The sequence below is a fragment of the Silene latifolia genome, chromosome 9, assembly GCF_048544455.1.
Source record: "Silene latifolia isolate original U9 population chromosome 9, ASM4854445v1, whole genome shotgun sequence".
In the NCBI taxonomy this organism is placed as follows: domain Eukaryota; kingdom Viridiplantae; phylum Streptophyta; class Magnoliopsida; order Caryophyllales; family Caryophyllaceae; genus Silene; species Silene latifolia.
Genome location: NC_133534.1, coordinates 224,620,930 through 224,644,871, shown reverse-complemented (window position 1 = coordinate 224,644,871; position 23,942 = coordinate 224,620,930). Strand labels below are relative to the sequence as shown.

The following is a 23,942-nucleotide window of genomic DNA, read 5'->3' as shown; positions in this document are numbered from 1 at the left end:
AACAACTTAACCATTATGATCTCTTATAGCATATTGTAGGGCAGCTTTATTACCATCTATTTTTGATCCGTCAAAATTTAACTTTAGAAACCTATTTTTAGGTTTCCCCCCACCAAATCTCTTCCTTACTAATAGTATTTCTAACTGACACGTCTTTTTCAAGATTGTTAAGATATTTATGTTTAGTCTCATTCCAAATTTTGATTCTATTATTACATAAAAGGATAATTTTGTTGATATTAAAATGAACGTCATTAAAAATAATGTCATTTCTATGGGACCATGCATTCCACCAAATAAATACAATCTTAATGAAGTCGGCTTTTGGAATTACAATTTTAAGATGATTAAGTTTCTCTATAAAGCTTTGACTTGCAATATTATCGTATATTGCCAAAAAATTGTTAAAGCTAATGATATTCATGTCTTGGATGACTGATGCAATCAAGGAACACTTGAAAAAAAATGATCTTTATCTTCAATTGGATGATTGCACAAAATACATTTGAGGTGGACAATTATATGATTTCTTAGAAGCCTACTTTTCGTATGGAGACCATCTACACAAGTTTTCCAAAGAAAAAAATTTCAATTTTGGAGGAACATTTAGTTTCCAAATCCAGTAAAATTCACATTTGTCAATATTTATATCGGAAAAGCCTTGTGCTAATCATGTCGCTGTATTGGTCGAGAAATTTTCATCCACAGACAACCTCCAAAGAAGTGTATCTGAAATATCATTATGCGGCAATGGAATATTAGCTATCTGGTTAACAATAACATTATTTACTATATCTGATAACTTACTTACAACCCATTGTTTATCAGGTGTTATGAAAATTTCTAACCAAAAGATTTAAATCAAGGTTACTATGACCATCTATATCCCCCTTATACTAAAAGAATAAGAGATCTTCAAAATTTTCCCGCCTAAATGAATTTGGCTGTAATTGGGCTTTCATTATATCGTATCTGTAATTGGGCTTTTATCATATCATATCTGTAATTGGGCTTTCATTATATTATATCTACAACTGGATTATACTGAACTTCCCATTTTCCACCGATTGCAAGGCTTAAAAGCCCTATAAACGGAGTGTGTGTAGTAATACAAAACATTAATAATAATAAATTTTACAATTAAATTTAAAATTGAGTTAAATATCATTTGTATAATTGTTATATTCTTTAATATTCCTATCTAAAAAATCGCGCATTCGCGCGGGATCTATACTAGTTTCTAGTAAGAGGATAAGAAAAAAACCAATTATCAGTCCAAAATTTGATATTGCTACCATTATCTACCTGGCGTCTCAACCCCTTTCCAAACATGTTCTGAATACTCATGAGTTTACGCCATTGCCAGGAGAAAACTGAATTAGGCTTATGTTCAAAAAGTGTAACACCCCGATTATCCGGCCAAGATAATTGGAGCATTACCATCTTGGTTTCCTGATGTAGTGTTTCAAAACTTCAATCAAAGAACAGTTTATTAATATAAATGTTTAATGAATTACATAAATGTAAACAAATGAATAGCTAAAATACAACTCATGATATCTATACTCTTCTAGCCAACTAGACTCGTCTCGTGATATCATCAAGCTCGTCCCGTCTCCCGCGTACTATCCAAACAATCTGATCATAACCTGCTCCCCATATGACCAAAGGATATCATATGTATCGACACGGGCCACCCCAAAAGAGATAGGCGACAATGCACAGACACAACAAACGTCAGTTTCACTAAATAAATAAAGTGTGACCCGACTCGAGTGTGTGAACATACAACATGACTATGATATGAATAACATGATATCCAACAACCGGGACACGCCCAGACATACCCACAACCTCACTGGTACCGGGACACGCCCAGACATACCGTCAACTTCACTGGTACCAGGACACGCCCAGACATACCGATAACCACAAACAGGTACCGGGACACGCCCATACGTAGCGGGTACGGAAGGCAACCGGATCCCCTACCAGACGTCGTGTCTCAACCACACGCGTCCCTCCAAACTCAAGCCATTAATGTGCACTTCCCTCTCGGGGTGGGAAGCTCCAATTGGCGACTTAAGCGTAAGACGGTCTTCCAACCGTCTTCCAACCGTCTTACGTATCCAAAACAACAACGACAACTACAACGACGACGACGACGACAACAACAACAACAACAACAACAACAACAACTCCAACATATATGATGTTAACTAATGCATGAAACATAACCAACATGTCATAATCATCCTCTTAATGATGTGATTACCACTAAACATGTTATAATGCAAATGCCCTAATTTATGTGAGACTAATTACAACATAAACAACACCACATTATTGAAACCGAGTAGGATTAACCTACCTCACATCAAACCCGCATAAGCAAACCGTCACACAAGCTAGGTCCGTCTCGTAAAACCGTCTCACAAAACTCATTTCCTAAAATACGATAATAATACAAATACGTATAAATATACTCATCTAATCATACCAATACGTATAAATATACTAATCCAATATGTATACCAATACGTATAATATACTAATATATTTATACCAATACGTATAGATATACTAATACATTCTACAAATACGTATACGACTAATTAAATAAATAAAACCCATCTTATACAATTACCCAAAACTCGACTCACACTCGACCACCACCACCACAAATCCCCACCGTGGGCCACCACTCAACAACGATGGGTCCGGCCTGCCCTGGTCAGCCACCTAAACTCACACCAAGCAACAACCGCACCATCAACAATAACACCAACCAACACGACAACAACAACCATACACGGCCACCACCACCACGGTGGTCGACTCCCTCACCACCACCAGACCTAACCCCTCTCTTGCTCACACCCGGGCACAACAGCCAACAAGCAATAGCAACAACGACAAACACCACCTCGACACAACTTAAACCTGACATCACTCGACATCCTTTTTTCTCTCCCCTTTCCCGCCACCTACAGCCACCTTCACGGCCGCCCATAACCACCTCTCTACTCCCCTCTCTTCCCTCGACCAAGATATGCCCCATACCAGACCCAAGCCACCCCGCAACAGCCCCAAAACCTCAGCCCTAACCGATCGAGACACACAAAGCCCAAAAAAACCTTTTTTTAATTCGGTCAAACCCCATTTTAGGGTGGTCAACGGTGGTAAACGGGTGGTCAAAGGCGGGTCAAGGTCAGGACGGGTCGAAGGTATGAATAAAATAATATAAAAGCTAGTATAAGACGGTTTATCTTACGATCTCAAGGCGGAGGGCAAAAGACTATCTGGTGGGAAAACACTTGGGCGGGAAAATACTAAGAGAATTTCACTCTCTTAGTAGTAGGAGGGATTATTTGTTGAATACGAGTATTAAGATTCATAGTTGGGGAATGCTAGAATTATTTGATTAGAGTTTGGGAGGAAAAGAGAGAAAATTGTATTGGAAAGGATAGTATTAGGAAATTTTATGATAAAAAGTCCATGAGTAATTTATGTTTTTTTTTTATTATGAGTAGTTATAAAAAAAAACTTATATACAAATACAACGAACTTTTTTCAAAAAAAAGATTTTTAGCTACTTCTCCTTCCAAAAGTTAATCAATCATTGATATAGAATACATCAATATATTTAAAAACTTAACGGTGAATTAGGATCCAATCACAATGGATAGAAAACCGGTATATTAAGGCTTCATTTAGATAGGTAAATATGAAGAAAAACGAAGGGAATCGAATCTCTTTGTTTAGATACCAAAATGGAGGCGGGGGATATGAAGGGAAAAGAATTTGGATTCCCCGGTTGCTCCGTTTAGCTCCTTGAAAGCAAATTAAAATTTCTCCAAAATATTTAAAGGGAATACTCTACCCTTATTTCCCTTCTCCCTCCTTTCCCTCCCTATCCATCCCTCATCCCCTCTCCTTTGCTCCTCTTTTCTTATCAAACAAGTCCCGAGGATATCATGTGACTAGACTTGAACACATGTATTCGACAATTTGAATATCCACTTATTTGTGGTTTCTTTTCGTCACAAGTAAAAATAACTTTATTTAATTCATTTACAGCCAAGTTAAAATTAGTCGAATAGGAAGGAATGGTAAATTGACTAAATTACTCACACCTTAATTTATTTTAATACTATTGTATTTTCAAGTATCCATTTTTAAAATAATACTCAAAAATAAAGTATTTGTCGTTTTGTCAAAATGATGTCCACGTAGACTAATTTTAAAAACGGATTCTATTTTTAAGGTCCTAATATGAAATATCTAGTAAAACAAAATCATATGGGCTAGTTACTCGTATTGACTAGGCCGGGGATAACCTTTTTCCTGCGCAAAATTAATAAATGGGAGAAACGTAATCAATGAGAAATCGCCCCAAATCCAACCACATGGAATTCGCCTCAATCCCATCTCTGGGCAAAAAGCTCGATTGAACTCAAAGTAGTAGTGGTTTATACACATGTCAACTAACGGGGTTACCGACATATCCAGAAAAGTAGACAACTCTTATTGGCATTGGTACTCTGTCATCACATTCCATGTCCATTCATTTCAATCCGAAAAGGCAACAAAAGCAGGGCACACATTACTGTTCGAGTACCGTGGATAACTTTAACTACATGAACATATGACATGCAGGAAGTAACTACATTCTTGACTGGAGTTATAATTTCAATGCTTGAGCATGGTGGCTGATGTGATCGTCGATGAAAGTAGCAATGAAAAAGTAGGAGTGGTCATAACCAGGTTGTAGGCGCAACAACAGAGGTGCATTCACTTCCTTACAAGCCTCCGCAAATTTGTTTGGCATTAGTTGATCATGTAAGAATTTGTCATCCCCTCCCTGTGGACATGGTTAAACAAAGATGCCATTACGAGAGCATTAGTATCTGTGAATCATAATACCTTGCTGAGTTGAACCCAGCAATTTAAATTCCGACTGGAAACATCTTCAAGAGAAGGCATAAACTGACATAAAGCAATGCCCACTAGAATGTTCTATTTTAGTTGAATGTGGTAAGCAATGAAAAGTATTTGATTTCATAAGCAGGAAACTGGCATCCCGCAAGTCTAGGAAGGAGCCTAGGACACTAAGGTCACAAAACATCCGAAATCATGCGAAGTAGAAATTACTCGGGTATTTCAGTAAATTATGACATTGTTGACCGAACACACCCAATATTTGTTTCCTGCATCTCCTAGCCTAAATAACGTAAACTGAAAACCACTACGTAAATAATTTCCCATCTCGGAATCCCCAGGAACAAAGGATACTCTTCTAGTGATCCATAGCAATACCCTGTGAATAATGGCCATATTTTTCATCTTTTTAACAATCCAAGGCCTTAAAAGCGAGATAAATCACCATCCTATCAGTGCCAGTGACTGGGAATCAAACGATTAAAGTTTAAACATTATAACTGTCAGCTAAATGATTTTTCTCCCCTTCTTATCAGTGCCAGTGGCTGGGAACCAAACGATTAAAGTTTAAAGATTATAACTATCAGCTATAAATGATTTTTCTCCTCTTCAATAAAATAGTTTGCTTTTAGCGTAATTTTCAATTCGCAGTTCACCATCGAAGACATGACATGAAAAAGAATGATAAATGTACCTGATCAATCAGAATGGTTGCAGAAAGGTCATGGAACTTTGAAATCAAGCTGGTAGCATCATATTCCTGTAGACGCATAGAGGTCTCAAATTTAAACATAGCCTTGAGGATATCAAATTGTTAAGAAAGAAATAACTGACGCGCATGCAATCATTTAAGCTAGAAAAAGATGACAATACCTCCCAATCAGCCTTATTTTCCCCCAGATAATTTGTAAAAGCTTTCTGTCCCCACGGACAGTTTGTTGGATTTACGATTGGAGCAAAAGCTGATACAGACTGCCAACAAGGAACGAACTTGTATCATATTGCTGAATGACCAATATCATTGCGTCATCATAAAATGACTCTAAAAGAAGACTTGGAAAATCAATCCAATTAAAAATCATCAGATGTTCTTCAAATCTAAGACATGAGTCACATGACACTCTTCAGTATTATATTGACATCTACATCATTCATTTTCTTAGTAGCTCTGCTGTCCTGACTTCCTCAGAAATGCAAAATCAGTAATCATTAACAACATTCAGACCATGCTTGATGAGGCATAAACATGAATAGAACTTGTGAATGTTAGCAATGTATATTTTTCCAGGAATAAGGTGGAGGTACCTTATATTTGTCAAGGTTCTTAAGGTAAATCGTCAAAGCGCCATGCCCTCCCATTGAATGACCAGATATTGATGCACATGATGTGTCAAGTTGTGGAAAGTTCTCTTTCAGAAGTTCAGGCAGCTCCTTAACAACATAGTCATACATCCGCCAGTTCTTCCACTTTTCTTGGGATGCATTCAGATAAAACCCCGCACCTATTGCAAAGAAAAAGAAAAGGAGGCAAAAACGAGCTGATACCCTGAAAAGATCCTTGAATTTTGTGCATGTCGTAATCTATTGGATGTATACACTTTCAGAATCACTGTAATCTGGCAATGTGTATCATACTTGTGGAAGAAAGCAATTACATCATAACAACAGTTACACTTCATACCTACACCAAAGTCCCAGCTGTCTGATTCTCCTTCAACATTCAGCCCTCCTAGAATACACACACAGAAAGATGTGATCACTAGAAAGTTGGAATTCAATATTTACAAGAATACTGTTAAGCAAAAGGCTCGTTGAGGCCCGAATTAAAACTCTTCGGGGCGGCTCGGATGCATCTTATGAATAAGGCACATCTAATAGGCGCAATACTATGCAATTTCAATATTTTGTCTTTTGGTTCATCTATTATGTCCTTGCTTTTGCCATATTAAGCCTACATTTTGATTTTTTTCACATGTTAAGATTGTTAACCTATTTCTATATCCGAAAAAGGGATATTGTTGCACAATATATTATTTTAAAATACACATTTATCTGGAGAAACAATGGGCCTTAACCTCGCACGCGATGATCTGTCATCAGTCATCACTTCAGTGCACCTCGTGCATTTTAAAATGTGTAGGAAAACTTGTCGCAACTCTCTTAAGTTAGGCACATCCGAACGATTAACTTCCACAAAATAAGTTAGTAATGACGAGTATCAATTACTTTAAAGATTTTTCTATTCTCCTTCCCACACAATAGAAGAAGGAATATAACGAATGCCACCAAGCACATAACATACTTGGAGATGTATCAGGGGCGATGAGAGCAATCCCTTCCTTGGAAGCAGCACGTTGAGCTCCAGACTTGGTTATGAAATTTTCATCTGTACAGGTGAGGCCAGACAACCAGTAAAGTACCTGCAAAGCAAGATATGGTCAGAGCTCCAAAATCAAGGTTACCTACCCACTTTGGTATGAATAAGCTTCATCCGACACCTGATACGCTCTTATAGAGTGTTTATTATTGGTTTTTAAGCAAACACTAGATAAAAATTCGCAATTTGCGAGGACAGAGTGAATCTGGTAACTCAGGCTCCCATATAGCATTTGGATTTCCATGTTGACATACAAGATAATTGAGATTACTTTGAGGTCAAATAGAACATTAACAATATGTCAATAGGCAATGCTAAGTACAAAGCTTGACAAGAAGAATAGGAGATTCGCTCCAATTCCCACATTCTCTTGCTGCTTCAGCTTTGGTAAGCTAAGTAGTGGGAGTTCTGTATACGATTCTCAAGAATCTCACATAAAAGGCAGATCTGATTTCCTCAAAGAAAACAATCAAACACGACATCTATAAATGTTGAAACTTGAAAGCATAATACCCAGACCATCTGTTCACGCTAAAGTATGAACATAAATTAATCCATTTTTGTTTGGGTCCTCTCAGAAAATAGTATTCTTTTGATTGATTCACCAACATTTCCAGCAGCGGATATATCAAGTGTCATTTTAAAAAATTAATGTTTTAATTTCCGTAAGAATTGTCAACAAACGAAACAAACCTAAATTACTATAGAACCAAAATTCTACAAACATGAGATAGATGCACAATAGCAAAAACAATACAATTCCCTGAGATCACTCACATTATATAAACATGGGCATTCTCAAAATCGAAAATTTGCATGACCAAACAATTAAAGATTGAAACTTGAGACCCAGATGATGAACAAATCAAAAACCTAACAATAGAGAAATACTAGTAGCATAGTAACCAAAACCCTTAACACAAAATAATGAATACAAAAACGATAAAATTCGAAAGAAAGAGAAATGATTGATTACTGGGAATTTGTTCGGAGAAGAAGAAGAAGAGGGTTGAGGAGGGAAGTAAATATGGAAAGTCATGGAACAACCAAGAGTAGGACTAAAGTGTTTGTATCTCTTGTTGTAACCTCCATGCATCTTCGTGCTGCTTATTTCCTCTACTTTCTTCTCCATTTCTCTCTTTCTCTTTCTCTCTTTCACTTTCTCTCTCTCTCTAACTGATTGATGATGATTGAGCACAGTGAACCCTCACTTCTAGAGGACTCGGCTTTATTATGTATAGTACTAGTATTGGTGCCCGGCTTCGCCCGGGCTGCCTCTACTTATCATTAAATTTCGTTTTTCTCTATTTACCATTAAATTTCTTTTTTCATTAAATAAAATTATTTAAAGTTTCATAACCCATAAATTTATCATTAATATGACAAATTTACTACTCCCCTTATTAATATTTTACTCTTATTAACGAAACAATAGTAATAACATTTCACTACTTGCCCGTAATCATTGTTACTTTTACTACTCCCGCCGTAATTATTGTTACTGTCACTACTGCCGCATTAATATTAATAATTTCACTACTCCCGCCGTAATTATTGTTACTTTCACTATTGCCGCATTAATATTGATTATTTCACTACTCTCGTTGTTGATTCTACCACTTTCACTAATCTCGCACATAGTTTTACTATTCAAACGAGTGATTACTATCATATAACTATATCCAATGTTACTATAATTCTTTTCTTTACCGACGAAATTACGTTTACTACTTAGGCATGCAATTTTAAGAGCATTGTATATTTATATAAATATATTACATATATGCATTAAATCAAATCGAAAGAATTATGCAATATTATATATTATGGAATCTAACTTGAATTATTTATAACCTACTTATATTATATTTTTGTATGTTAAATAATTAACATCTCTATACATCTAATAAACTATAAAGTTTAATAAAATTGCATAGATGTTAAATTTAATAAATAATTTTATGATGATACTAATTAATACCATAAGTGTGCATGTTTATACTAATTAATTATTTATTTTAAGGAAATTGACCATCTTCTAGTCTTCTATAAATATTTAGGAAAATTACCAAGCATCTTCTTTCTTTTAGTCTCCTTAAAATTGACCATCTTAATTAATTATTTTATTTTAAGGAAATTGACCATCTTAATTAATTATTTTATTTTAAGAAAATTGACCATATTTTAGTCTCTTACAAAAGTTTAGTAAAATTACTATGCTTCTATATAATTTAATTATAACCCAAATTATATAATATTTGCATTGAGAACCCTTAATCGGGTCCATCACACGGTGCTAGTGATTTAAAACTATATAGTATAATTATTTTGTATAACTTTCTTTAATTACATTGAAGTCCCTTGGTTTCTGGAATTAATATATAGTATTGATTGATTGGTGCCCGGCTTCACCCGGGCTACCTCTGCTTACCATTAATTTTTTTTGTTTTCATTAAATAAAATTACTTAAAGTTGCATAACCCATAAATTTGTCATTAATATATTTTTTATAACATATTCTAAAATTACGATGAAATGAATTTTGAGACAAATTCACTACTCTCGCTATTAATATTTTACTCTTATTAATGAAACAATAGTAATAACATTTCACTACTTGCCCGTAATCATTGTTACTTTCACTACTACCGCCGTAATTATTGTTCTCGTCACTCTTTTAGCATTAATATTGATAATTTCACTACTCCCGCCGTAATTATTGTTACTTTCACTATTGCCGCATTAATATTGTTTATTTCACTACTCCCGTTGTTGTTTCTACCACTCTCACTAAACTCATTGATAATATTGTTACTTTTACTATTCAAATGAGTGACTATCATATAACTATATCCAATGTTACTACAATTATTTTCTTTGCTGACGAAATTACTTTTACTACTTAGGCATGCAATTTTAAGAGGATTATATATTTATATAAATATATTACATATATGTATTAACTCAAATCGAAAGAATTATGCAATATTGTATATTATGGAATCTAACTTGAATTATTTATAACCTACTTAATATATTTTTGTATGTGAAATAATTAACATCTCTATACATCTAATAAACTATAAAGTTTAATAAAATTGCATAGATTTTAATTTAATATATAGTTTTATGATGATAATAATTAATACCATAAGTGTGCATGTTTATACTAATTAATTATTTTATTTTAAGGAAATTGACCATCTTAATTAATTAATTTATTTTAAGGAAATTGACCATGTTTAGGAAAATTACCAAGCTTCTATATAATTTAATTTTAACCCAAACTATATAATATTTGCATTGAGATCCCTTAATCGGGTCCATCACACGGTGCTATTGATTAAAAAACTATATAGTATAATTAATTTGTATAATTTTCTTTAATTACATTGAAGTCCCTTGGTTTCTGGATTTAATATATAGTATTGATAGCCGGACTTAGGAACCCGACACGGACCGCCCGATCTGTTAGACATTGAAAACTAGGCGAATTGATATTGAACCGATTTGATCTCAGGTTAAATTGATAGTTAATAGCAACTTTATTTGTTTCAACTTTCACCCCAAAGACATCTCCCCTTATTTATTCCTTTTTTGTGCTGAAGGTTTGTCATCCTTACTCCGCAATGCTGAAAGAAGAAAATCTCTTCATGGAGTGAAAATATGTAATTCTGTTGCCCCTATTTCTCATTTATTTTTTGCCGACGATAGTTTGTTGTTTGCTAGAGCCTCTACTCAGGAAGCTGATATTATTATGGACTAGTATTGGTGCCCGGCTTCGCCCGGGCTACCTCTACTTACCATTAATTTTTTTTCATTAAATAAAATTACTTAAAGTTGCATAACCCATAAATTTATCATTAATATATTTTTTTTTATAAGATATCCTAAAATTACGATGAACTAAATTTTGAGACAAATTCACTACTCCCGCTATTAATATTTACTCTATTAATGAAACAATAGTAATAACATTTCACTACTTGCCCGTAATCATTGTTACTTTCACTACTCCCGCTGAGAAATTTAAGATACCAGAATGATGATGAAATATGTTATTGATTCATAGCTCAAACGTTGATACAACCCTAGCTTATATACACTTCTACATACAATCTTTTATTATCTCTTTCCCTTCTATATCTCCTACAAATAAGCAACAAATTATATCTATCCTTAAACTATAAGATTATATATACAGCAAATATTTACTAGAATAATATGATATTATTCTTTTCACTCCCCCTCAAGTTGGAGCTCTAGGTACACCGAGTCCCAACTTGAACTGCAAATGATCAAAAGTTTCTCCGCTTAGCGCCTTTGTGAACAAGTCCGCTATTTGCTCTTTACTTCTTACATGTGACGTTTTGATTTCCTTCGAGACAAGGTGTTGTCGCACAAAGTGACAATCTATCTCTATGTGCTTCGTCCTATCATGGAAAACCGGATTCTTAGCTATGTAAATAGCTGCTTGATTGTCACAATATAATTCCATTGAATCAGTGTGAAATACACCCAAAGATGCGAGGAAAGATTTCACCCATATTAGCTCGCTTGTTGCAGCCCCCATGGCTCTATATTCAGCTTCTTACCGACTTCGCCATCATTTACTGTTTCTTAGCTCGCCATGAAATAGGCGATTGTCCCAATGAGACGAAATAACCACTTATCGATCTCCTTGTCAACGGACAACTTGCGTAATCCGAGTCACAATATCCTTTAATTTGCAAGTCAGTTCCTTTCTTCATCGTGATACCCTTGCTCGGGTTTCGCTTTATGTACCTCACGACTCTTAAAGCCGCTTCCCAATGCTCCTTTCTTGGCTCGTTGACAAATTGTGAAAGTATGTGCACCGTGTATACTAGGTCCGGCCTTGTAATGGTTAAGTAGACTAACCTTCCAATTAGACGACGGTATTTCATAATATCTTTTAACACATACCCTTTGGCTAGTGATAAATTATGCCTCTGCCGTATTGGTGTATATGCCGTCCTAGCTCCCTTCATTCCCGTCTCCTCTATGATGTTCATAGCATACTTCCGTTGATTGAGAAATAAGCCACCTTTGCCGTGAGCCACTTCTATTCCAAGGAAGAATTTCAATCTCCCCAAGTCCTTAATTCCGAAGCTCCTGTCCAAGAATGCCTTGAATTTTGCACATGCCTCTTGGTCATTACTCACCACAATCATGTCGTCCACATAAACAAGAACTCCGACAAAACACCCATCTCGGTTGTAAGTAAAAAGAGAGTAATCCGCCATTGATTGAATGAAACCATATTTCTTCATGGAAATAGTTAATTTTGCAAACCAATTACGTGAAGCTTGTTTTAAACCGTAAATTGATTTGAGTAATCTACATACCTTATTTCCTCCTCCTTTTTCGAATCCTTGAGGTATTTTCATGTATACTTCTTCCTCAAGATCTCCGTGCAAAAAAGCATTGTTCACATCTAATTGTTCGATGGTCCAACCCTTTGACACGGCCACAGCTAGCATACATCGCACACTTGTCATCTTTGCCACTGGTGCATAGGTTTCATGGAAGTCGACACCCTCCACTTGAGTGAAGCCTTGCGCCACTAATCGAGCTTTGTATCGCTCCACGGTACCGTCTGCTTTGTACTTAATTTTGTACACCCATTTGCATCCTATGGGCTTCTTCCCTTTCGGCAAAGTGACAACCTTCCAAGTTTCATTCTTCTCCAATGCTTCTATTTCCTTACTCATTGCTTCTCTCCACTTTCTGTCCTTCGCTGCTTCACTATAACAAGTTGGCTCGCGCCCTTTGTTAATAGTTGCTAGGAAAGCTTTGTGAGTATTCGAAAAACAGTTCGTCACAACATAATTGTCTAAAGGATAACGAGTACCTGACTTTGAAGACTTTGATTGGGCGTGATGAGCATTCGAGCTTGGGGTAATTATTCTTGTCGACTTACAGTAATAATCCTTCTTCCATGCGGGTTCAAATTTTTCCCTTGCTCCTCTACCCATCGTTTCCTGCCCAGATTGCACACCCGTCACCTCAGCCTGTTCGTTTTCTGTCGGGTCAACCTGCTCGTTTTCTGTCGGGTTTTCTTCACCATCAGTGGCTGTATTTTCTACACCTGTTTCTGAATGCATTTCAGAACCTGTTTCATCGTCACTCCCCCTCACAACAAGATCCTTTTCGTCATCGCTGCTGTACTCGACAATTTTGTCGTTGTCAAGAATGGTTTCATGCCTATTATTTGGGTCTTGTTGTGATAAATATTCATTTGTTGAAACAGAATAAGGGTAGACATTATCGTAAAAAATGACATCTCGAGAAACAAAGACCTGTTTTTCTTTCAAGTCATAAACTTTCCACCCTTTCTTACTATGTGGATACCCAATAAAAACACACCTCTTTCCCCGTTCCCCGAACTTGTCTCGGGTTCGATCCTTATTATGAGCATAGCATAAACAACCCAAAACCTTCAAATTGTCTAGTCTAGGCTGCTTACGATATAAAATTTCGAATGGGGTTTTTCCATCAAGTAAAGGCGTGGGTGTTCGGTTTATTAGATAAGCTGCGGTCATAATACATTCCCCCCAAAATTGCAAAGGTAGCCCCCCTTGAAAACGTAATGCTCTCGCTTTCTCGAGTATGTGACAGTGCTTTCTCTCAACCCGACCATTTTGTTGGGGTGTATCTACATTGCTAGTGCGAAATAATATCCCATTTTCTTCGTAATAACTTTGCATAGAACCGGACAATAACTCCGTTCCATTATCGCTTTGTATTATTTTCACACTTTTCTCGAATTGATTCTTTACCATTTGACAAAAAATTTTCATGTAATCACCCGCTTCACTCTTTTCTTTCATTAAATAAACCCATACTCCCCGACTATGGTCATCGACGATGGTGAGAAAATAATGTGCACGGGTCAAGCTTGCTACCTTGTATTTCCCCCAAATGTCACAATGTATAAGGCCAAATAAAACATCACATCTACTATTATTAGGCTTAAACGGAGTACGTGATTGTTTTGCACGACAACATGAATCACAAATTGTATCAGAATTCCAAATCAAATTATGTCCAACCAAATTAGAAAACTGAGAAAAAATACTCTTTGAAGGATGACCAACCCTTCTATGCCATAAACGACTATCTTTTTCAACCGTCATTCGACCCGCAACCTTGATCTTGTCCGGCTGATAATAATATACCCCTCTTCTATGCTCACCCCGTCCAATCATCATCTTCGTAGTCCGATCCTGCATTTCACAATAATCCGGATAAAAGGTAATTAGACAATTATTTTCATGAATTAGCTGTTGGACGGAAATAAGATCGCAAGTAAGAGATGGCACAAATAACACGTCTTTTAACACGAAATTCTCGCTTAATTTCACTTCCCCATGAATTGTTGCCTCAACACGTCTACCATCAGGTAGACTCACAGTGGAACGATCTTCTGTCCACGTATTTTCTAAGCATTCTTGCTTTCCCGTCATGTGGTGAGATGCTCCGCTGTCAATTAACCATTCAATGTCAACGGTTAATTTCATACCTTGGAGTTTATCTTTTCCCTCGGGGCTTGCACTTAACAGAATCCGCAACCTCTCTATTTCTGCATTGGTAAACGGAATATTGGACTTCCCTTGATCCTCTGTTTTTCCTGCCCCTGTTACAGCAGCTGCCTGGTGGTTTCCGCGTCCCCTGCCTCGGCCACGGTTGCCATTCCCACGGCTGCTTCCACTTCCTCTTCTGCCTCTTCCTCTTTCCCGTGCCTTCACCTCCTCGTACCCATGTTTATCATAGCAATTCTCCTCCGTATGATAGTATTTCTTGCAATGAGTGCATTGTGGTGGTAGGTACTCTGATTCTCCCGCATCATCTCTGGCATAGTTGCTCCTTCCTTTCCCGCTATGAAATTTGTGACAGACATCGCAAATCATTGCGTTCCTCTTTTACTTTGGTAAATGAGGCGTGTCTTTCTTCTCTGAGTACCAAGGCATAGACACGGTTTAAATCTGCAATTGGGTCCTCCATCAGCAAGTTTGTTCGAACCTGTCCATACAACTTCGAATCCAACCCCATCAGAAACTGATGTACTTTCTCTTCCTCTTTCTCCTTTGCTATGGAAGCTGCTGCCCCGCAACTGCAGCCTTTGATTTTACTGTATTTTGCTAACTCATCCCAAATAATTTTAAGCCTGGTGTAATATTCAACTACCGTCTCTTGGCCTTGCTTGCATTCATTCAACTCACTCTTTAGTTGATGAATTCTGGGAGCATTCCCAGCCGAGTACCTGCCCCGTAACTCCTCCCAAACATCTTCAATTGGTTGAGCAAAGGTGATACTCGGATGTAACTTCGGATCTATCACATTCCGAAGCCACGCTCGCAACATCGCATTGCACCGCGCCACGCGACCAATTCAAGGTCATCTTCTTCTTCATCGCTCACTGGTTTCTTCACCTTTCCTTCAAGAAATGCTAACTTATTCTTCGCATCCAATCCATTCTTTACGGCCTCCGACCACATATCATAGTTTGTGCCATCGAATATTATTTGCGTGACATTCAAACTAGGACTGTCAGAGGGATGAAGATATAGCGGAGACGTCATGGGAATTGTCTTTGGACCACTCCCTCCTCCTTTCGATTTTGTATCATCTCCAGGCATGATGAAACAAGATGAGTTTAATATTTTCGTTGTGAATTTTATGAGAAAAAAAAAATTTGGATCTTTTAGGCTCAGGATACCATGAGAAATTTAAGATACCAGAATGATGATGAAATATGTTATTGATTCATAGCTCAAACGTTGATACAACCCTAGCTTATATACACTTCTACATACAATCTTTTATTATCTTTTTCCCTTCTATATCTCCTACAAATAAGCAACAAATTATATCTATCCTTAAACTATAAGATTATATATACAGCAAATATTTACTAGAATAATATGATATTATTCTTTTCACCCGCCGTAATTATTGTTACTATCACTACTGCCGCATTAGTATTGATAATTTCACTACTCCCGCCCTAATTATTGTTACTTTCACTATTGCTGCATTAATATTGATTATTTCACTACTCCCGTTGTTGTTTCTACCACTCTCACTAATCTCGTTGATAATATTGTTACTTTTACTATTCAAATGAGTGATTACTATCATATAACTATATCTAATGTTACTACAATTCTTTTCTTTACTGACGAAATTATTTTTACTACTTAGGCATGCAATTTTAAGAGAATTATATATTTATATAAAGATATTACATATATGCATTAAATCAAATCGAAAGAATTATGCAATATTATATATTATGGAATTTAACTTGAATTATTTATAACCTACTTATTATATTTTTGTAGGTTAAATAATTAACATTTCTATACATCTAATAAACTATAAATTTTAATAAAATTGCATAGATTTTACATTTAATATATAATTTTATGATGATAATAATTAATACCATAAGTGTGCATGTTTATACTAATTAATTATTTTATTTTAAGGAAATTGACCATCTTCTAGTCTTCTATAAATATTTAGGAAAAGTACCATACATCTTCTTTCTTTTAGTGTTCTTGAAATTAACCATCTTAATTAATTATTTTATTTTAAGGAAACTGACATGTTTAGGAAAATTACCAAGCTTCTATATAATTTAATTTTAACACAAACTATATAATATTTGCATTGAGATCCCTTAATCGGGTCCATCACACGGTGTTATTGATTTAAAACTATATAGTATAATTAATTTGTATAACTTTCTTTAATTACATTGAAGTCCCTTGGTTTCTGGATTTAATATATAGTATTGATTTATATTGATATCCTTCACACTTATGAGATGGCATCTGGACAAAAGATCAATTTGGACAAATCCGAGGTCTCATTTAGCCGAAACTTGTGCGTACCAATGCAGCAAAAGCTCGAGGAGAGATTAGCGGTAAAGGCTGTTGAGTCCCATGATCGTTACCTTGGACTGCCGACTTATGTTGGGAGGTCAAAGAAAGCGATTTTTCAGTCCATACAAGATCGAGTCTGGAAAAAAATCAAAGGGTGGAAGGTGAAATTCCTTTCGCGTTCTGGTAGAGAAGTGCTCCTTAAAGCGGTTATTCAAGCTATTCCTTCTTACGCTATGCAATGCTTTAAACTCCCTAAGGAGCTCCTTGCTCTAATTAACCGTATGTGCAGAGATTTTTATTGGGCCAGAACTGGAACTGAGCGAAAATTACCTTGGATTTCTTGGAATAGACTTTGTGTGTCAAAAAGAGGGGGAGGGTTAGGATTTCGAGACTTGGAGTCTTTCAATATGGCACTTTTGGCTAAGCAAGGATGGAGGTTAATTACTAATCCCACTTCTATTGCAGCGCGTGTGTTGAAGGGTAAATATTTCCCACGTGGCGATTTTTGGAATGCGAAAGTGAGCCCTAATTCAAGTTATACATGGAGGTCTATTATTTCTGCTCGATTGGTATTAGAAAGAGGGTGTAGATGGTTAGTTGGAGATGGACAAAAAATTTCTATATGGAAGGATAGCTGGATACCTAATAATTATAATTTCAAGCCCATTCTAGGCCAACGCATTTTAGATGAGAATGCTACTGTTGCTGATTTGATTGATCCTGATCTCCATATTTGGCGTACCGATTTGCTTGAACAAATTTTTCTACCGGCTGAAGTTGCTGATATTAAGAGAATTCCTATTGGTTCTTCCTTGTCTAAGGATGAGCTCATTTGGCACTTCACTAAGGACGGTGTTTTCTCTGTTAAATCGGCTTATCATATTTTCAAACAATCAAATGGGACAAATAAGGATGCACCCTCTAAGTCAACTAGTGAGGATGATGACCCTTTATGGCGAAAAGTTTGGAATCTCCATATCCCTCCCAAGGTGCGCAACTTTATTTACCGACTTTGTTGCAACGCTTTAGCTGTGCGTAAAAACCTTGTGGGGAGAGGAATTAGTCTTGATCCTCGATGCCCGAGATGTGGTGAAGAGGAGGAAACGATAGAACATATGATGCTGGATTGCAAGGAAGCTAGTGTTGTGTGGGCCTTATCTCCTTTAAGAACTGACACTCGCGTACGAAAATGTTCGAGTGCTAAAGATTGGTTTAGAGATCTCTTCAACCATGATGAGAAAGAAAGGAACGGTGTGGGAGCTTTTGTGGCTTGGGGCATCTGGCGAGCTAGAAACTTGTGGTGCTTCGAGCAAAAAAAGGACCGATCCTTTTGGGGTAGCTAATAAAGCTACACAACAGTATTGGGAGTTTGTTCACGCGAATGAGATTCTGAATGTCAATCATGCTTCTGAGGGGATTGGTGGTGATTTTTGGGTACCTCCTCAATCTGGCTTCTTAAAACTTAATGTTGATGCTGTTGTTGATCCAGACGGTTTTCGGGGACTTGGTATTGTCATTCGAAATCATGATGGAAGTGTTTACCGGACAGCTTGTAAGAGGTTGGAGGGCGACTTTGAGGTGGATGTGACGGAGGCACTGGCTGCTCGGTTTGGTCTTGAGGTGGCCCACGATGGAGGAACTAATCGTATTATCCTTGAGACGGATAACTTAAAACTCTTCTCCCACATTAGTAAGAAACATGTTGAAAGATCGTCCTTTGGCAGGATCGTTGCTGATATCTTCTCTTTAACTTGTAGTTTTGAGTCTTTTAATTGTTTACACGTTAGACGTAGTGGGAACAAAGTGGTTCATGCGCTTGCGAAACTCAGTCTTAGTCGTAGTAGTGATCAAGTATGGTATGAAGGGTATCCAAGTGAAATTGGAACGATTGTAAACTCTGATTTTCTTATTTTAAATTAATATATATATATATATATATATATATATATATATATATATATATATATATATATATATATATATATATATATATATATATATATATATATATATATAGAGCAAAGTTCTTCTAAGTCCCTTTTTTTTTTGAGTCCATAAGTCCTTCCCACAACCCTTGGATCATGCATGGTGGAAGGTTGAGATTGAAAACAAAAAACACACTTAACACTAATGAATTCACTTCTCTCTCTAGTTTTAATAATACATTCACTAATTCATTATCATACACAATTAACACCATATTTTGTCTTATACTTCAAAGTTTATGAAAATTTTGTTAACATTTTTCCAGTTTCGATTTTTTTCGTTTTTTTTTTTTCGAGACAAGTTTTCGATTTTTTCGTTTTTTAGTTTTTTTTTTCGAGACAAGTTTTCGACATTTTAGGATTTTACGAGTGTAATTCTAACGGCAAAAAGTGTAATTTTAAGAAATATTTTCGAGAATTTAGCGTTTTACAAGTTTAACTTCAATCTTTTCCGAGTGATTTTAACGAATAATATTTTGAATTTTTGTCATTTTATCACAAGTTATTGTAATTTTAGCATTTTAAGAGTGTTATTTTAACAACAAAAAGTGTTATTTTAGTCCATATAAGTGTAATTTCAGTTCAATGAATTTGTTATTTTAGTCCAGGAGAATGTAATTTTAGTCCGGAAAAAGTGTAATTTTAGTCAAGAAAAGTATAATTTCACCACTTTGAGAATGTAATTTTAGTCCATTGAGAGTGTAACATTAGTCCATAAGTCCAATGAGAATATAACCAAGTCCATTGAGAGTGTAACATTAGTCCAATAGAAGTAAGGGTAATTCTAGCAGAAAAGTGTAATTCTAACGAAAAAAAGTGTAATTCTAACGAAAAAAAGTGTAATTCTAGCAGGAAAAAGTGTAATTTTAATGAAAAAAAGTGTAATTCTAGCGAAAAAAGTGTAATTCTAACAGAAAAAAAGTGTAATTCTAACGAAAAAAAATGTAATTCTAAAGAAAAAAGTGTAATTTTAACGGTAAACACTTTTTTTCTTCAAGAATAACACTTTTTTCTTTAGAATTACACTTTTTTTCGTTAAATTACACTTTTTCTCGTTAGAATTATATTTTTTTTCGTTAGAATTACACTTTTTTCTGCTAGAATTACACTTTTTTTCATTAGAAAAAGTGTAATTATAACGAAAAAAAGTGTTATTCCAGTAGAAAAAGTGCTATTCTAGCCGAAAAAGTGTTATTCCAAATAGAAAAAAGTGTTATTCTAGCCGAAAAACTGTTATTTTAATAAAAAAAAGTGTAATTTTAACAAAAAAAAGTGTAATTCTAACGGAAAAAAGTGTAATTCTAACAACAAAAAGTGTAATTTTAACAAAAACAAAAAGTGTAATTTTAATGAAGAAAAGTGTAATTTTAATGAAGAAAGTGTAATTTTAACAGAAAAAAAGTGTAATTCTAACAGAAAAAGTGTAATTCTAACAACAAAAAGTGTAATTTTAGCCGAAAAAGTGTTATTCTAACGAAAAAAAGTATAATTTTAACGAGAAAAAGTGTAATTCTAAAATGATATGTAACAAGACACCCAAAATCAAAACTAATGTCATACTAACACCCAAAATAAAAAAAAATCCATGTAAAAAGACAAAAAAATAAACAAAAATTACAATTTGTTTTCAAAACATAGATCTAAAATTTCAAAAATATATTCAATGTCATAGTAACACACTAAAAAAAATTTCAAGTAACAAGACAAAGAAAATACAAATAAGATCTTATTAAAAAAAATGAAAAATAAATAAAAACAAAATCTGGAAAAAGGTGGATGCAAATGATTCACCCATGCCTCTCCTATTGGTTTCTCTTGTGATGCACTCATAACCACATAACAATAGCAAGATTTGTCGAGATAAAGAAAAAGAAAATAATATAACAAAATTTGAAAAAAAGAAGAAAAAAAGTGGATCTTAAAGATCCGAGACTACGAACCAACCAAGAAAAAACGGAAAAAAAAAAAAAAACCACAACCCAAACGCACGACACGCCACCACCGACCCCACGACCACCACTACTTTTCGGATCTCGGATAAGAGACGAAGGACGAAGGAGGATGATGTTGGGGTTACATGCGGTGAGTGGGCGGCGGCTGCGCCGGAGAAAGGTGGCGGTTGTGTGTTGTTGTGCGAGATATGGTGGTCGATGTGGGTTGTGGGCGGTGGGCGGTGGACGGTGGTGGGGAATGTGCGTTGGTGGGGTGGTCGGCGTCAGCAGTGGTGGGTGAGAAGAGGAGGACAAAGAAAGTGGAAGAGGAGTATGGTGCGTGGCCACGGGGATGGGTGGGTGGTGGCCGTGGGAGTCGTGGTTGTTGTGTGGGTGGTTGCGGGAAGGGTGTTGTGGTGTGGGAGAATAGGAGGAGTGTGGAAGCAGCATGGGAGAATAGGAGGAGTGTGGGAGTGGGTGGCGGTGGCCACGAGGGTGGGTGGGTGGGTGGTAAAATGGAGGGAATTTTTTTATTTTTTAGATTTTGAATTATTTGGGTTTTTTGGATGAGAGAATTATTTGGGTTTTGAATTAATTTGGGTTTTAGAGAGGGAGTAGAGAAGTGAATTGTGTGAATGAGAGAGAAGTTGGTGGAAAAATAAATCTTATATAGTGGATTAAAATTTAATTAGTATGGATTAGTAAAGTAGAGAGGGGAAGTGTTTAATTAGACATTAACCATCCTTTTTTTGCTTCCAATCTCAACCCTCCATCTTCTTCATCCAATGGCTATAAGGAGGACTTATGGACTCAAGTGTAAGACATGGACTCAAATGATCTTATCACTATATGTATATATATATATATATATATATATATATATATATATATATATATATATATATATATATATATATATATATATATATATATATATATATATATATATATATATATATATATATATATATATCTTATTTCAAAAAAAAAAAAAGACAACTCGCACCCTGATGTTATTCAACCCGATGATCAAATAAAGAAATTACGTTAAAAGTTTAAAAAAAACTAAGTTGACATTCATCTTAATAGTTTTCATTTACAGCTAAAATAAATACAGCTATAGTTGTTTTAACATGAGATTATTGATGAAAAAAAATAAACAAAAAAAAAATGTGTTGATAACCTAACCCAAACTGAAACCGTACTTAACTGACTTGTCAATGTTGATTTGATAAACAATGACCGACATGAATAATCAATCTAACCCCGTTATTGAGCTGACACACTCGAATCCAATATAACCGGGACCATTTTAACTCGACTCATAACCAACCCGAGTAACCCGGTTGCAATCTTTATCGGGATATAGTAACTAACTACCAAATGGGTGTTAACACAAACTTCGAGAGTCGAGAATGAGGTATACTGGATTAGTCGTAGATTTGCAAGTCTGAACTCTCTTTCCTTAAAATTGTACTTGACAAAAGAGTTGTTTGGATCGGGTTAAACCACATTGGTGTCATTTAGGTTAAATTTTATTTGGTTTCAGTTTGATTTTGTAACACCCGACCCACCACCGTCGTAACACAACCTCAATAAGATGAGATGTGTGTACCTTTGAGCCCATTATTTGTCCTCACTTAAGCCCAAAAACACAATGTCTTGTTACTAATAAGTGATGGGTGGACTCCTTTATATAACACCCCCTTCTTACCCGGCCAAGGTAATTGGGAGATGTTACCTTCTCGGTTTCCCGAGGCAGTGAATCGGAGATACAATAAAGAAACATTTATTATAAATGACAGGTTTAGTGATTACAAACCAATAAAATACAACTCATGGTTACTATACTCATCTAACTAACTATACTCGTCTTGTGACTCGTCAAGCTCGTCCCGTCTCCCGCGTACTATCCAAACCATTTGTACCTAACCTGCTCCCCATATGACCAAAGGATATCATATGGATCGACACAGGCCACCCCAAAAGAGACAGGTGACAAATACACAGATACAACAAACGTCAGTTTCAATAAACAAATAAAGTCCGACACGACTCAAGTGTATGAATATGCAACATGACTACTAATATGAATAAACCACTATCAACAACCACCACCCCGGTATCGGGACGCGCCCAGACATACCGACAACCACACTGGTACCGGGACACGCCCAGGCATACCGATAACCACATTGGTACCGGGACACGCCCAGATATACCGATAATCACAAACAGGTACCGGGACACGCCCGGACGTACCGGGTTTGTAAGCCAACACTACTACAGAAACGGATTGATGTAAAATCTACTCGATTTTAAGGATTAGAACAATACGTTGGACTGTTCGGTTTACGTTGTAAAATACGCAGCGGAAAATTAAACTGTTTAGTTGATATTTGATGTAAAATATCATGACAAGGGCCGCAAGAAACGGATTCACAATTTTAGTTATGAGTTTTTAGCATTAAATAGTCACTTTTTATTATAAAATGATGACATTTTTCTTGTCTTAAAAAAGACTGGCGGTAGACAAATAGAGTATACAACTATACAAGGCCCGAGGTTCAGGTTCCGCCTAGGGATTTTCTACGATGTACCCCTGCGTTTTCCCAAATTCTAACATATACCCTCGATTTTTTAGAAACATCGAATATACCCCTAAACTTTCAGATTAGTTATTCAAATATCCTAAGTAGCCAAATTTGAGTTTTTTAATGGTTACATATTGTCACAAAAGTTTGTACATTGACGAGTAAATAAGATTTATATTGACCTGTTTACGCATTTTGGATGC

General features: G+C 35.8%; 1 protein-coding gene across 1 annotated transcript; it reads right to left on the bottom strand.

Annotated features, from left to right (window-relative positions):
* Positions 1 to 4,418: 4,418 nt before the first annotated feature.
* Positions 4,419 to 8,528, bottom strand: LOC141600471 (S-formylglutathione hydrolase). Its single transcript, XM_074420707.1, has 7 exons — positions 8,295 to 8,528; positions 7,244 to 7,361; positions 6,623 to 6,670; positions 6,247 to 6,443; positions 5,815 to 5,913; positions 5,636 to 5,701; positions 4,419 to 4,864 (listed from the first exon to the last, which is right to left on the bottom strand). The coding sequence occupies exons 1-7, from the start codon at positions 8,448 to 8,450 to the stop codon at positions 4,685 to 4,687; spliced, it is 864 nt and encodes a 287-aa protein (XP_074276808.1). The 5' UTR covers positions 8,451 to 8,528; the 3' UTR covers positions 4,419 to 4,684.
* Positions 8,529 to 23,942: the final 15,414 nt, after the last annotated feature.

Coding starts and splice junctions, on each gene's coding strand:
- LOC141600471 (XM_074420707.1), bottom strand. CDS start 8,450: ATGGAGAAGAAAGTAGAGGAAATAAGCAGCACGAAGATGCATGGAGGT. Junction 6,444..6,622: donor CAGCTGGGACTTTGGTGTAG/GTATGAAGTGTA, acceptor TCTTTGCAATAG/GTGCGGGGTTTTATCTGAAT. Junction 5,702..5,814: donor AAAATAAGGCTGATTGGGAG/GTATTGTCATCT, acceptor ATGCGTCTACAG/GAATATGATGCTACCAGCTT.